This window comes from Gadus morhua, chromosome 20 (genome assembly GCF_902167405.1).
Source record: "Gadus morhua chromosome 20, gadMor3.0, whole genome shotgun sequence".
Classification (NCBI taxonomy): Eukaryota; Metazoa; Chordata; class Actinopteri; order Gadiformes; family Gadidae; genus Gadus; species Gadus morhua.
In genome coordinates, this window is record NC_044067.1 from 6613344 (window position 1) to 6629491 (window position 16148).

A 16148-nucleotide genomic window follows, 5' to 3' on the forward strand; every position below is an offset into this window, starting at 1 on the left:
ACAGACAGACGAAAGGCAGAAAGCACTATGTTTGTTAATGTGAATAGTGAATGGCATGGCACACATTAATTGGCAGGAATTTAATGACATCCTTAATGCACACAGATGCAATGTTGACAAGTCCCTGCTGATGTGTTGGGAAGCATGCTCTGAAATTATGTACGGTGGGCCTATATGGATGGTCAAGTGACTTACCTTACCATACCTTTGGCAGCTACATTTACGTTCAATAGCTAATATTTGCCTTATAATATCCTGGGCATCATGGCTGGGTGTAGTTGCCCCTTTTGGAGCTGTAGTTAGCTACTTCTCCTTTTAGGCTTGCTGTAATGAACTTTTGCATGAAAGTACTTGGGTATGACTTTGTCTCAGAGCAATGCAAATGGAATTGCCCCCTGATGGTTTGGAATGCACCCAGCTGGCATTTAAAAGGTGATAATTGGAAAATACAGGATGCAGCCTAAGTCGAAAGGCGGGACCTTGTGTTCCAAGAGTTAGCCATTGCATGGATGGAGGGAAGAGATGAGGTTTAGGGATTTGGGATGGGCACAAAGTACTAAGAACAAGGCACACTAGTTTGCAAACATTTCTGCAAACAAATTTGTATGCTTTTGTTTACAGGAGTTGAGCTTGTGTTTGAATCCAACACTGTCCACAGTTCAAATTGAATAGATGCGTGGAGTATAGTCCCGACCTTAGCATCACCAGCTTGTCATCTCCTTGACATTTTGACCAAATGATGCACTGACTGATCAGTCCGTGCTGGAGGTCAGTGGCCTCCAGTGTAGGCTAAACATATTCACAAATCCTGAAACAGCATCCCTGAACTTATTGGGGAAGAAAGTGAAGTGGGTCAGTTTGGTTTCGGGAGGGGGTCTGGGAGGCCCATAGGACTGCCCCTTTACAAGGTAAAATTCAAAGCGTCTCCCTACTACGATCCATAGCCTAGCATAGGCTCCTTCATCCTGTCTCTATTACGGCGTTGTCCTCAGAGAGAGCCAGGATAAGACTTGTTTGAAGTCTGCTTTTACTATGAGAGGGGGGGGAAAAGATATTTCCCTTAACTGAATGTTGGAAAAACATCACTTATGTGTTCTGTTAGATGTTTATTCAAGTTCAAATTTATTTTACTGAACATGTCAACGATAATCAAATACCACTTGATATATCCACCTCGCTCAACGTTTTATTCTCTTGCTTGTAAAAGCTCAGAGAGCCTTTGGAAGGGGACTAGCGTCAACTCTTTATTTGCGGTCAGAAAGAGCTGCCTGCAGCTAACTATGTTGTGAAAGCACACCGGTCATTGGGCTGCCTTCCAATCCAAACACTGTGCAGCATCGCAACCCTGCAGCCCAGCCCGTGTCAATCACCAGACATTTCCAGCGTCAGTGTGACAACGCCCATACTGCGCTCTGTCCAGGAAAGCCACTAATAACTTCAAATGGGATCCTGCTAATGACTTCCTGTAGCCGAAGCCTTCTGACGCTATGTGGATGGCAGTCGCCACCCACTATTTACTGTACCCCTCACCTCTGACCACTTAAAGCGCGTGGCAGCCTGGTGATTTGTAGAGCAAAGCTTTGTCGGGATATTGACACTCTAATAAACGCAATGCCTTATTAGGTGTTTTTATATGCATCTGTCCTTCGTAAAATCCTGTGCCATGTTGTGCTGGTACTGCTTTTGCATACATTTTATTTTGGGTTGTTGATAACACCTTCTCGTCAAAATGTAAAGACATACACAATTCTAGGAAATCACAAAGTTTGCTCGAATCGAATGTTGAAAAACTGTTGTTAAACACTTGAATAACAAAAACGTGAATTTCCATTGTCCACCCTGTTGGGGAAGGAAGGGGCACTGGTTACTGCCCGTTCCCTCCCAGTACAACACCTTCAATGGAGAAATAGGCCAAGGTAGGGTCCTGCTCTTTCCCTCTACACCTATCACACTGTTTATTATTTTGTGTTTATACAGCAGTGTTTCATTCACGTAGGCCTAATGTTTCAACCACTCTTTCAAACTGGCGTTGTTGTTATTCAGTAAATTGACTGCTATCGCTATTATTTGAATTAAAGTTGTTTTTTATGGTCCAACTCTGGTGTTGGACTTGAGGCATGCTTCCAAATGTCCCATGATATTGTTAATATTGTGAATATTCATAGACTGTATCAGAGTTTGCCTCTGTGCACCTCACCATCAATGTAATGTGCTGCTACTAGGCCGATGATCAGAGGGCGTAGAGTGATGCCGACAGCTTGGATGGCTGGTTGGATCTGTCCCCCAGCGTTCAAGTCTTTAACTCTAAACTCTTTTCCTCTCAACCGCAACGCTTCACTCCTCCTCCTCCATGTGTCCAGGCCCTTCAGGATGACATGTGTCTTTCACACTGTGATGTCCACGGGGCCTGCCACAGAAACGTGGATTCACCTGGTATTTTGGCAATAGCCTGTATAGCGAGAGACGCATGAATGCACGTTCTCTGGCCGGCCCCTTTTTCAATTGTCTTCGTTTCCAGTTTCTTTGTAGGTCCTTTTAAATGGGTCGTTTTTTTATGTCATTTTTAAAACTTGACATCATATTGTGCTATAAAGTTATAGTGTCACAGTGCCAAAAGGCCTGTCTCATCATGTTGGATCAGGGAAGAGTTATAAAAAACATAATGTTTGCAGATCCCTCTTACTTTCATGAGGTTTGTTGAGCAATAAGCGGTTGTGTTTCAGTAAAATACATCCCCGGCGGTCATTCTGTTGTGGTTCATGGTTCCCACAGCTATGACGGTCATGTTTTCCTTTTGGGATCAATCAGTTTTAAGGAAATGTGTCGAGCCTAAATGTGGAATGGATTTAATCTTGCTGCGGGTGGGTGGAATCTGTTCATAAATAGGTATTTTCTTCTACATTATAAATGTTTCTGCTTGTCCTTGCACAAAACATTTTTAAAGCTTAGCAATATTAAAGGATGATTCAAAAAAGCAAATAGTCTGTATATTATTGATTCTGGCTGTGATTATCAAAATCAACTCGTGCGATGTAAGATAAATGATGAAGGACAGGTGCACAGGGAGGGGAAACAGAATACAATGTGGAAAGAGGTGAGGGAATGAGATTCGTTTTTTTTTGGTGAGGATAATTATATAAAAGACAATAAAAAATCTTTTGAATTGCGCTTGTTTGTGGTTAAACTATTCATTTTAAATAATATAACCATGGACGATTGTTGGAGAATCGCATGGCCTCCTTTCAACCAGAACAGCAACGCGTCAGACGTAATATAATTACCCCTCACTTTGTGTGACTTGCGTTTGAAGGCTGGAATGGGACTAGGGGGGCCTGGAATGGGGGAGTTTGGGGGTACGGATTTCAGGAAACTTCCTGGTGTGTCAGGATCAATTGGGCCTAAGCCAATCTTAATTAAAGGCTCTTGGTCGGCCATGTAGGAGAGGGGCAAAAGGCATCCTGTGGGTTAGCAGAATGAGGTGTCTGGCATTAGAGCACCAAAGGAGTTTAAGCTTCATTCTTTGAAAAAAGAAAAGAAAATTGAAGCGAATCAAGCGCATACGTTTCAAGAAGTAGTTTTATTTTCTCATCGTACATGACTGGGTTCAAGGCTATTTCTTTTTAGTTTTCCGCCAGTGATTCTTGCTTTCATCTCAGGCAGTCTGTTGACTAACAGAAAATCAAACCGCTCAATTGAATGCTGCCCGTTCTTTTACAGGGGAAACTGAGAGGAAACAGTTTGATGGATTCGTCATACTTTACTTGACATTTTAGAGTTTTCTCTTAGTTTCTTTGTATGTTGGGTGACTCGCATCTGATAGACACCTGGGCTGTCCAAGGATTTGATACTTTTAATGAGTCGATTTAGAGTTGTCTTGTCGGAAAACGCTGACAGAGACCTCACGTTTTGTATTTTCGTACACAGAGGGGAAAAAAGCTGCAGTTTTCCCAGCTGGCCACTTGGGGGCACAGACAACTTACTAGGGAGAGAGAGCTGAGCTTTGTGTTGCCTGTGGAAGAGGGAGCGAAAAGGAATTTGGGTAGGGAGGGCAGGAGGAGGAGGTGGGGAGGGCATTAATTGAATGGAATATGATCCAAAATACTCTGTACTAAGTCCTGACACATTAGTATCCCAGAAGAGAAGGGCTAAGGCAAATGTCACAGATGTCCTTCTCCCCCTACTTCGCTGCTTATTTTTTCGGCGGGTTGTACTTCCCTTCCAAATCCAAGTGTCAGACAGATACCGCCTTAGTTTGTTTTCGGTCTCCCGAGTGGATATTCTCAGTCCGTCCGTCTGCCAAATATCCGTAAAGTCCAAGGAGGGGTGTGTGTGGGTGTGTGGGTGTGTCTGGGTCTTCAGAGGGGGGGGACAAGGCCCGGGACAGAGTGGATGGAACAGCTTATCGGGGGGCGGCTCACGGCCCCATACTGTTCTTATCTGCTGTATCAGCTGTATTCACCTTACAGGGCGTGACCAGTACAACGTGCGCCCACATCGGGCTCCCATTGGAGACACTGTCTCCGTTGTGTTGACGACAACGTTTTCTTTCCCCCCCCCAAGACACGGTGATTGCGCTTGTTAGCTTTCATAAGCAACCGCTCTCCGACTGTTCCATGCGCAGCTTTTGGTCCACTTCAAACATAACCGACCCCTTTGCGTTTTTTTCTGGTTTCTTTTTTTCTTTCTCTTTTTTTTTTTCTTTTTCTCGACCGCCCCCTCCTTCCTTCTTTAATCCTGTTTTCCTTCCATCAGAGGACCCTGGCCACCTGTGGAGTTGCTATGCCATCCATTTTGTTTTACCTCCTCCGCTTCGACTCCATCTCTCTTATTATTGATCTCACGACTCGTGCCATAAACAGGTGGAGAATCCCCCTCGAACAAACACGCACGCACGCCCGCGCCAACACACGCACACGCGCCAACACACGCATAGCTCCAACGCCAATCTCGTCGGGGTACTTCGCGATGTGGCCGGTAGCGTTCAAAGGGAGCAGCAGGTGTGTTTTATTTATCGTTTGATTGTTCAGATCTTTCATTTGATGGGTGGGCTTTGGCCCTGAGGCGTTCCTCTATGTAAATGTACCTGGTGTTGGCGGTGAGCAGGAAGCAGGACTCTCACCTGCAAAATGCAAGTGCAGGCATCAATCTGGTGATGCTCTCTGCCTGTGAAGGGCTGAGGAGGAGAGGTTGCTTAGAACAGGAGAGCCCTGGATGTGTGTGTGTGTGTGTGTGTGTGTGTGTGTGTGTGTGTGTGTGTGTGTGTGTGTGTGTGTGTGTGTGTGTGTGTGTGTGTGTGTGTGTGTGTGTGTGTGTGTGTGTGTGTGTTGTTCGGTACGCATGTGTGTGCGTCTGTGATGCTGTGTTGTTGTTGTTAGATTAGGCTTGGGCGTATCTGTCCATATGCCTCGTTTGAGAGTCGGGACACAACTGAATCTTCCTGGCCGCCGGCCAATACAGTATGTGTGTGTGTGTTGGTGTGTGTTGTTGTGGATGTATGTCTTTCTATTTCTCGCTGTATGTGCTGGTGACCACGGCGTGTCTGCGTTTGTGTCAGGTCTGTGTGTCCCAGTAGGCCAGTGTAGCTCCTGATCCCTCTTGTCCATGTTATATGTTATAAGGACTTTGGGAAGGCGTGCGCAGTGGGGTGGGATGCCAGGGGGGCTGTGGGGGGATATGGATTAGCCCACAGCAGAGTGCATGCTGGTCCCTCTGCCTCCCCATTGGTTAAGGGGCTGCTCAAAAGCAAACACCAATCAATCCTGCCCCCACCCATACCTCCTTTCTCGCTCCCCCATCTCTCCCCCCCCCCCCCCCCCCCCCCCCTCTCTCTGCCGCTCTCTCTCTCTCCACCCTTGTCCCTCCCTCTCTCTCCTCTAATTCTACATCGGAGCCCGTCGACATGTGGAGGAAGAATCTAAGCCCACTCCTCCTACTTGCTCCTCCTCCTTCTTTTCTTCACCACACTTTAATCCTGACTGAAGAAGAAAATGCCCCTCAAGAGAACAAGTATCACACTAAGAATGAAATGTGGAGTCCACCCACCCTCACCCCTCATGTATGCACACACACACACACACACACACACACACACACACACACACACACACACACACACACACACACACACACACACACACACACACACACACACACACACACACACACACACACACACACTTTTATTATTTTCATTTTATCCTATTGTATTCTTCTTACCTGCCCAGGGACTGCAGATGGAAATGAGCAGTCCCTTTTAGCTATAATCTGGTACAAGCCATCTTTTTACTACTTTTTACTTATCATTAATGAACCTTGTATATGGTCCCTGTTTAAAAAACAAAAAAACACTCACACTTCTTCTTGGTTGCCGTGTTGGGGGGTGCTAATGTGGAAGGAGGTGACCGTTGTCAATGCAGGGATCACGGCGATGTATTGGCCCTGTGGCCTCAAAGGCCCTCTGAACGGTTAATGGTGACTGATCTCGGGGCCCTGTGAGAGAGGAAGAAAGCTAGGGTCTTTGAAAGGGCTTTGTTGATTTACTAAACGTATTGTTGGTATCAGACATATTTTTTGTTCATGTCCTATATTAGATCTCTCATAGGCTGGGATCTATTAATAGGCACTTTCGTATTTTTTGATAAAGTATTTTGATGAAGACTATGATTTGGTTTGTGACTTCAAATATTTAAATAACTAGGCTCTTTTCTGTTATTTTACGCACGCACGCATGCGTACACACACACACACACACACACACACACACACACACACACACACACACACACACACACACACACACACACACACACACAAACATAGTGTCAACGGTGTCGCATGGGAGATGACATCGATGTCAAGACACCTGTGTGACTTCTCTCTAACAAACAAAATGTTTTGCATGACGCAACCTGGGATATTGACCACCTCGCAGCACCTGCTGTCAGGCTGTTGAACGGCGCAGCTAATATCTGCATGAAATAAATGAGATTCTCCCTCTCTCCCAACCCTTTGGCCCTGGCATTGGCCAAAAGGTTTGCTGTCCCAGATGCGAGCTCCATCTGGCCTCACTCCTCAAGATTGCTTGACCGTTGATAACAACGGATAGCAAAAACACAAAAACACACGTAGACTGGCTCAGCAAGCATTCTTTCAAATTCAGTTTTCTTCCGGAATCGACCAGAAGATATGCCTCTGGTAGATTAGTCAAACTTTCACAATTCTGTTGCACATTAATATGGCTCATTGACTATGCCTTGATCCGCCTTGCTTTTTGTCCTGCTTTTATATTTTTGCATTATGTTATGGGTTTGAAAGCATCTAATTTGATTATATTAGACCATAGCTGTCAGAACACAGAGCCCAGACTCTCGGATCCCTTTGTAGTTCATCGGGTTGTGGTGTATACGGCTTTGAAGGAGGTCACTCAGCTATCTGGCCCTCAGAAAACATGGACATGGTGACAGCCACATCATCAGGACAACAGACCCCCGTGAGAAACCAAGCTGTCCCATCAACCTGTCCCCCCCCCCCCCCCCCCCCCCTCCCCCCTGCCCCACCACATACCCCATTCCCTCCAGCAGCCCCTCCTGCCACCAGCAGCCCCTCAGCCCCCCACCCCCCCAGCCCAGGGTTGGTGTGGGGGTGATGTGATCCGGCGTCGTAATGAAGCCATATAAGCCTGTTATTGGCCTGCTTTACGGCTTGTTTTATGAAGGAGAGCCGACAGGCCGATCCCGCAGCGGCTCCTGTCACTTTAACGGACGGCATTACCAAGAGAAAAGGCCACCGACGGGGAGGGAGGCTTGAGCAGCCTGGAGAATGCACTTTGATGGGCGAGAGGTCTGGCTGCAGGCTATCCACTGTTACATTTTATGTCTGCCACCTTTTGTCACAGGGACATTATTGACGTTTGACCTGTGTCCTTTACCCCCCTGCCTCCCCCCAAAACCTCTTCGCTAATCAATTACCACATCGACCCATTAATCAGACAGGGTGATGGCTGGTGAAAAGACTCTGGGGTATGTGTGAAGCATTGCAGGATGGGCCCTGGGGCTAACGTCGGGCAGGCCGTTCACCTGTGGAGCACACTGTGGTTGGGCTTCGGCACGGTGCCGTAGCCCTGGAACGCAGTGCTCGGTGGACGTGCCGTCAGTCTCCACACAGCTGTAAGAACAAACGCCCCGCCGCAGCACAAGTCAGTCCGGCAGCCTTCCTCCAGGGGAACCGCACTTTGGAATGAGTCAATCACGCAAAAAACAAGAAGGCAGTTGCCTGGATTTGTGTGCGTGTGTCTACGTAATAAGTCTTGCCAATCATTTTTGGGGAAATGTATGCACACATAAACAATCAAACACAAACACACACGCACTGATTATTTTTAAAGTTGTGACACATGAAAAGAGGCAGCATCCACCCCCGCTGAGGGAGGATCGGGTGAGTTGTTGCTGTTTGGGATGGCCTCTGAAGCGATGGGCCGCTTCCGCTCATAAACTGGCACCAAACATAGCAATGCTTGGGGAATGAGAGTTAAAGTGGGGTTTTTGTTTTGTTTGTGTGTGCTGCTCCTGCTGTTCCCACAGAGGTTATGCAGAAGCCTAATGGTGTTTAGGGTGCAAAGAGAAGCGACTCAGACACACAGACGGCCGATAGAACAAATCAGAGGCCCGGGGAGCCCCAACCCCAACACACTTTGATTAGGTTTGTTTTTAGTTTTTGGGTTGGTGTTTGCCTGTGTGTCTGTGTGTGTGTATGTGTGTGTGTGTGTGTGTGTGGACTAATGCCATCTCCCCAGTTCACCATGTCTTTGCCAAGTCTTGAGCCAAAACAAAGAAGTTTCTGGGAGCGAAAGTTAGGCAGAGGAAGGACTGCGGGCTAATAACTGCCGCCTACTCCCAACGCACCCCCCCAGCCCCCCAGCCCCCGCCCTTCTGTTGATCCGGGTCCAGGCGACACTAAGTCAGGCCTTGTGGGTTTAGTGGAGTGGGGTGACACTTCTTGTGTGGATTTTTCAATTCTTCAGCATGTCATTCGGCCATTGTCCCCCGTCCCTTTTCTCCTCGCTCCTTCTGCCGAGACGAGTCGTGTCATCCCCTCGTGATCGCCACTTTTGTTGCCTTTGTTTGTTGGCCCTACCTCAGAAGTCCATCTTGTCTTTTATCCGGGCTGCCTTTTCATGCATAAGGGAACAGTTGTGTGCCTGTTGTGGGGCTGTTCCACTGCATTTCCACCAGTGGGGTATCCTTTCATACTCTTCAAACCGCTACAATGGGGGCTCCCAGGGCTTGAATGGTCAATGCAGAGTGCACAGTCTTAGAGAGCCCACTCATTTTGTTTTGGCAGAGTCAATAAAAATGCAAAGTTGAAAGCTCACCCCCCTCATGCCCCCATCCCCAAAGCGGTCACTTGATTGACCTTTTTTTTCATGCCGTCTGCTCAATTATATTTTAATGATCAAATCATGCATTGTATAAGTTCCTCTCGAGTTAATTAATGGACTGAGGATGTGTTTCCATGTGCCAATAACAATGGGACCAATAGCATTTGGAAAAATCATTTGATCTTGATTTAAAACGGAACCACTGACGAGCACAAATACAAAACTAAATGCATGCAGAACGCCAAAGGAGTTGATTCGGTCTCTCTCCGGCCGGGCAGCTCAGAGCTCTCTGGCCTTTTTCCTAGCTATAACGCCCAGATGAAGACATCTCCTGCAGTCAAAATCTTCCTTCTTCTGAGAGGAAGCAGAGTTCCACTGGCTCTGTTCAGGGGGATGAGAGGAAGCGAGGCTGCCGTCTTCCCCGGGCATTAAGGGCAGAGGCCGCGCACAAAAGACATTGTGTCGCACAATTGTGATCCGGGAGAAAGCAGAAGGGGGATTTGGCGGCAGGGATTACAGGTAGCCACATTGGCCGCCAGAGATAACTGCCAAGATTTTGTGCTCATTGTGCAGATTAAGGCGTAAAACCCACTGTAATGGGAGCAGGGCGAGGGAGGGAAGGCATGAATGGGGAGGAGGAGAGACAGGGCGACATGGAGATGCTTACAAGCTTTTCATGTTAAGAGGAGTGGGAGAGGCCAAGACAGAAAGGTAACATCAATGTAAACACATACAGCTGGACAATGGAAGCAGGGGATCAATGGATCGAAAAAAGTACAAAGACTTCGGGCACTGTTAATGTTTAAGCAAATCTTGTTCTGGCTCAAATCAAAACAAATCCACAAATTCAGAAAAACATTTAATTCTAAATTCTGTTCATTTGTAAAGAATTAATAAATAAATGAGATAAAGGACAAGCAAACAAGTCATTACATCCAGAATCTGTTTGTCGGCTGCCACCATCCCCATTCCTTTTTCATTTTGTCCACTGAAGTCCTCCCGTCCCCGTGCGCAGTACAGGGCTTCCCTCAGTTGCTGTCCCGGGTGGTCAAGATGAGGCTAGAAGCCTGCTGAGCCATCGGTTCTCGCTTTAGACCGCTCGTGGCCAGGCAAAGAGAGCGGGATACCAACACAAACTGAGAGGGACCAGAGAGATAGACAAAATAATAGGAATGATGTGTTTGAGTCCACCTCTGCCCCTGCGTGTGCTGTGTGGTTAATTCTTCAACATTTCCCGTTCCAAGCGTGGTTGTGTATTCAGACCCGGGGCTGTGTGAAAATGCATGTCCGTGCACACACACGCACACATGTATTCTCACACACACACACACACACGCGCGCGCACGCACATACACACGCACACACACAGCTTCACGCTGGGCAGAGGACAGGCTCACGATTTGTTTTAGCCCCATATTTGTGCTCGAAAGATGTGCGAGACAGGAAGGTGGGCTCGGAGGACCAGATAAATATTGATGACTCTTTTGGTACATTTTGTTTAACACCCATGGCCTCCGTGGTAGGGATGCAGGGTCTGTTGTTGACGCATTGGAACATTAATACAATTAAAAAAAGTCCCCTTCTTATTTCTCCATCTCTGCTTATTTCCCAGCACATTTTATCTGGAAACAGCCCAGAATGTCATTAGCATTTTTAAGTGATTGTGATTACAACGGGGTGGAGAAGGCTAAAAAGGAAATAAACACAGATCTTAATTTTGTGCGTTTCTGACACGGCTTCTGGCTGCGCGGCAATTGTGTGGAATCTGCATATTGAGAAGAGAACCTGCTGTCGTTCTCTGGTTCGGTGGTGGTCTGTTATCAGCTGAATTACATGTGTAAGGATGAGTTGTCAACTGTGTTTGGCTATTACGCTGCCAGTCGGAGGCCATATAGTTATCACCAGTTGGTACCGAACATCAGCGAAAAGTAATGAATAATTGCCTTATTAATCGCCTTTCAAACCTCACCCAGACCACTAATTGGGTATTCAGTAAGAACTGCTGGACTCTGATGTTTGTCACATTGGACATAAGAGAACGTGTGAGCCACAAAGTGTAGAAAGGAGCTTTCCGGATGTATGACTTCAGCAAAGGTGCTCAGGAGATAGTTTAAGGAGGTAGATGTACAGCAGTGACTCATGTCTGTCCAGCTGGGAGGTGAGGGGGGATAGAGAGACATTGGAGTGCAATACAAGGCGGCACACTTCAATATCTAATGTGTCGTAGTGTACTTTTGAACCAAAGCGGCCTGAGCAGTGAGTGTCAGATCATCAGAGACTATGTGGATGGGACTGAAGCTCCCATGAGAGTTTTCTCCTTTTTTCAAAGCGCTTTGTCCACATGACAATGGCGCCTCTTCTGATGCTCAAGAAAGAAAGATCCTAATCTGCATGTATGATATTGCTGCATGTATGATATTGCTGGAGGGGGGGGAAAAGGACAAGGTCACCTGTCAAACGTTTCACTCGCGCTATCGGTCAGTGTAAGATTAAAGATGAAAGATACACGTAGCACCGTGTGAGGATATCCACACACTTTTCAGATTCAATTGTCTTCCATTCTTTTTCCATTCTACCAACCCCTCACCACGGTCCATGTCCTCCCAACGTATCCTTGCATCAAAGTTCCGCTGTAGTTCCGGTCCGTCTCACTAATGAGAACCAGTTAACCCAAGCCGGGGAAGAAACACACACACTCACTTGCCTCTGATCTGGGAACAGTAAAGTCAGTTGCTGCGGCCCGTTCCCACCACTTAACACGTGGTGAGGCAGTGGTTGTCTGCCCCCATGTTTTCATTATGGTAAGAAAAAAACATGTGTGAACACGTACTTGGACTCTCCACGCAGTGCTAATGTACGAAACATGTAGGAGGGTTAAATGTGGGTGCAAATGTCCACCAGATGTGGACTGGTGGAAATAAAGGGATCCAGCGTGAATGTAGCGGGCTTATTTGGGATTGATATCGGGCCTTTTTGATATCGGAGCAAGGGACTTACCAAAGCCTGCTTTTAAATCTGTTCCCGCTTTTAAAACTACTGAATTTGATGGAAGTAATTAGCATTTTTTTTTACTCTAACCACTTGCTGTGCCAAGGTTCAAGACTTAGTTGGATGCTCAAACTTGAGATTAAAAACTGCCTTTTTTCTTCAAAAAGCATCGTAGCAAACATGTGACACATTCCTGCACAGGAAAGGGAATTTATTCCCCTTGCGCAGCGCTTTTGCAGTGTTAGAGAAATGTTGTAGTTCAAGCCGCCGGGATGCTGCGAGGGATGGCTCAACACGTGCATGTGTTTCCATCCCCTCATGCAAACAATTCCCACATGCATAATAGCATAGGGACCTTGTTTAATATGCATATGATGTAGTCACACAATGTGTGGGGCTTTGGCGAACCTATGGTTACTGTATGATGTTAATTGTAGACCGCAGGCCACAAATACTCTCCTGGCTCCATGCCTAAAGCCGCAGATCAGAGGAAATTAATGCAGGTTATGACAGCATTTAGGAATGTATATTGAAAGTCCCGCATGGGCAATTAGATGAGAAAGACAGATTAATGCGGCGCTCCAGATGTCAGACATCAGTCTTTTATGGTATGTTCCACATTTAGTGTGTAATCTTGGTACCTGTTTCACCCATATAGACCAGCCAGTGTACTGTATAGCCTCGCACCCCCGCAGTGGGAGAATAAAGAGAGGGAGTGAAGATAAGCAGTAGGATGGAAGTTCAAAAGGACGAGGGAGAAAAATACTGTATTGCATGGATTTTGGTTTCCTTTTCGGACCTTTGCTGTTGGCGTCAGCTGATTTCGGCCTTGTCCCTTTCCCTCTTTGATGGCTATCGCAGCCATTAGGGAGACCGAAGCCACACACACACACACACACACACACACACACACACACACACACACACACACACACACACACACACACACACACACACACACACACACACACACACACACACACACGCGCGCGCACTTCCTTTTCTCTTTTTAATGAAATCTATTCTTTAATTATGGCCGCCATCTTCTTGTAAGCGTACCCCACTTACATTATAATTTATTTGCCTTTCAAGTGGGCACTTAAAATACCTTTTTAACATTCACCCTGGAGCTGTATGCGCTGAATAGAGAGGACTTCATTTGGGTCTCAACAGCCCCCCCCCCCCCCCCCCTCCCCCCTCCCACACTATGCACCCCCAGCCCCCCCCCCCCCCCCCTCCCCCCTCCTTCTCCAACCTCCTATTTTCCTTTCTAATTTTGCTGTTTGCTTTTTTTTTTGTCTCGGCCCGTCAATGCGGGCCCTGTAGCTCATTGTCCCCTGAAGTGATGGCAAGATCCTCCTCTCTCTCCCTCTCTCTCTCTCCCCCCCTCCCTCCATCCCTCCCTCCCCTCCCCTGATCCTTTTGCATAACCCCCGTCCTCCCCCAGCCATCAATCCCTTTGTGAAATATAGCTACTGTCCCCTCACCCCAACAGTGCCGCGCGGAGGGGCCCTGCGGAGGCCCCCGGTACCTGGGAACAGTAAAAAGCTCTCAGGGGGGCCCCTGGCCACCTGAATGTGTTTTAATTGCCTGTTACAGCCTCATCATCTCCGTCCAGATTAAGACTGATTGAGCGACTGGAGGGCATTTTGTGGGGAGCGTAGTTGACAGGATTAAATGGCCATTGAAGTGGATTCAGCTCCTTAGGAAACAAAAGGGGAATACTTGAGTTGGTCGCTCCCCCCCCCCCCCCCCCCCACCCTCCTCCCCTCGTAGCTAGGAATATACCCCCCCTCTGTCTCTCTCTCAAGAACTCCATCCCCACGTATGATCCCTCTGAGGAGAGAGATAGAGAGTGAGACGTTTCCCCCCACTACTGTAATTAGATATATCTGATCCTAATCATACAGGCTATTCATTTTGCGGCTGTCCCTAATTGTTTTTGCAGCCAATCTGACAGAACAAATAATTAAGATGTGCGTCATGATTGCGATTACTGGTGTGTGTGTGTGTGTGTGTGTGTGTGTCTGTGTGCATTTCCACGCTTGACTGCGCTCATTTGAGCACGTTGGTGCGTACTAAGGCCATACGCATTTGAATTAATTGTGTCATCATGCAAGCGACAGTTGCCGAATCAAATAATAAGAAGCAAGGCATAATTTAAATTATACTCTTAAATCAAAAGTTTCATTCTATACTGGGAGATGGCCATGCCCTAATTCTTTGCGTTTTTTTTATTTGGTCTTCAAAATTCTGGTTTCAACTAGACCTGGGGTTCAGCTACAGAGAACCTCATATCACTGCAGTCCCTCATTTAACTATAGAGGACCTCTTTTAAATAAAGCGGACCTCTCCACACATCCCAATCACCGAGCACTTTAACCGACTAGCCCGGAGCACTCTGGTGTCTTGTCATGTAGATGCAGCATGCTTATCCCCTTGCCCCTAGCTCCTCTCAAATGGTCATTAGCATCTGAGTGTCTCCTGTGTTTGCTTGAGTTTGTTCTCAACAGTGGGCGTCAAAGCAAGGGTCAGCAGGCCTCATCCACTTCAATGGAGGACGGGGAGAGGCAAAATAGAGGCTCAGCTAAATGAAATGTGTCCAGACTTTCACTCGTTTACTGCTCAAGGAGTGTATGCGGGACCTTTCCGCCCAAGGCATCACTCCGTGCAAACACCTTACGTTCAATAGCTAATGAATTAATCAATGGATGCACACATGCATATTTCCATTATTCATTGGCCATGTTGACCCAGAATGATATGTGCACATAAATCATTTAGACAACGCTGTGTGTGTGTGTGTGTGTGTGTGTGTGTGTGTGTGTGTGTGTGTGTGTGTGTGTGTGTGTGTGTGTGTGTGTGTGTTTCTATGTGTGTGTGTGTGTGGTGGGGTTTATCCATAGGTCTTCCTGTTGGCATGCATGGCAAGTTTGTGCCTGTGTGTGTGCTCACATCTGTTTGGTGTGCAGCCATGCCTGTGTGTGTGTGTGTGTCTGTGAGTACCTGTGTGTGTGTGTGTGTATCTCTGGGTGTGTGTGACGTGTGTGTGTGTGTCTCTGTGTGTGCGTGCACGTGCCCCTGTGTGATGATGACTGTATGTGTGCGTCTGACAGGGCCAGGGAGCTGCTCTCGCCTGGAGCCTGGCAGCGGCGTGCGGCGGGGTGCGGGGGTCATCTCCACACGGCGTGCCCCTCTCTGCAGCGGCAGCAGCAGAGCTACGTGGCGCGCAGGGCGGTCCTCTACTGCCCCGGAGATGACAGACGCAAGCTGGCGAAGCTGGCCACGCTGGACGTGGACTGCGCCGTGCTGGACTGCGAGGACGGGGTGGCCCTCGGGAGGAAGGTACTTCAAAATAAAAGAAACAGAATCGAACCGACAAAAATATATTTAAATTGTTTGATACACATTGACACACACAGATGTCGCGATGTTCTTGGACGTTTGAGCGGATCCGTCGCGACGAGACGCGGACACACAGCTGTGGAGGCCTACAGGATTAACTTTTTATTTTTTTTTAATTTCCTCCCCCACCCCCCTTTTTTTTCTTTTCTTTTTTTTCACGGACAGGTGCTAGGTCTTAATCACTGAAAGGAAAGCTACCTAAGTAAGATGTTTAAAACAAGCACATTTCACCCTATTATGCAGGCATAAAGGCAGCGGAGGCCCCCCTATCGGGGTCCTTTAAAACAAGGTGACCACGTCCCACTGGGCGAACAGCGGGAAAGCAGCAGATGCAGCAGGTTAAAAGCATTCTCCTCCTGCCCACGCCGCCGCCCCATTG

General features: G+C 47.4%; 1 protein-coding gene across 1 annotated transcript in view; it reads left to right on the forward strand.

Moving 5' to 3' along the window:
* Positions 1 to 16148, forward strand: part of clybl (citrate lyase beta like) — a 53617-nt gene that overhangs the window by 11515 nt on the left and 25954 nt on the right. The window contains exon 2 of the mRNA XM_030343722.1: positions 15481 to 15709. Coding sequence (XP_030199582.1) covers positions 15481 to 15709 — 229 coding nt within the window. The remainder of the gene's footprint in view (positions 1 to 15480; positions 15710 to 16148) is intronic.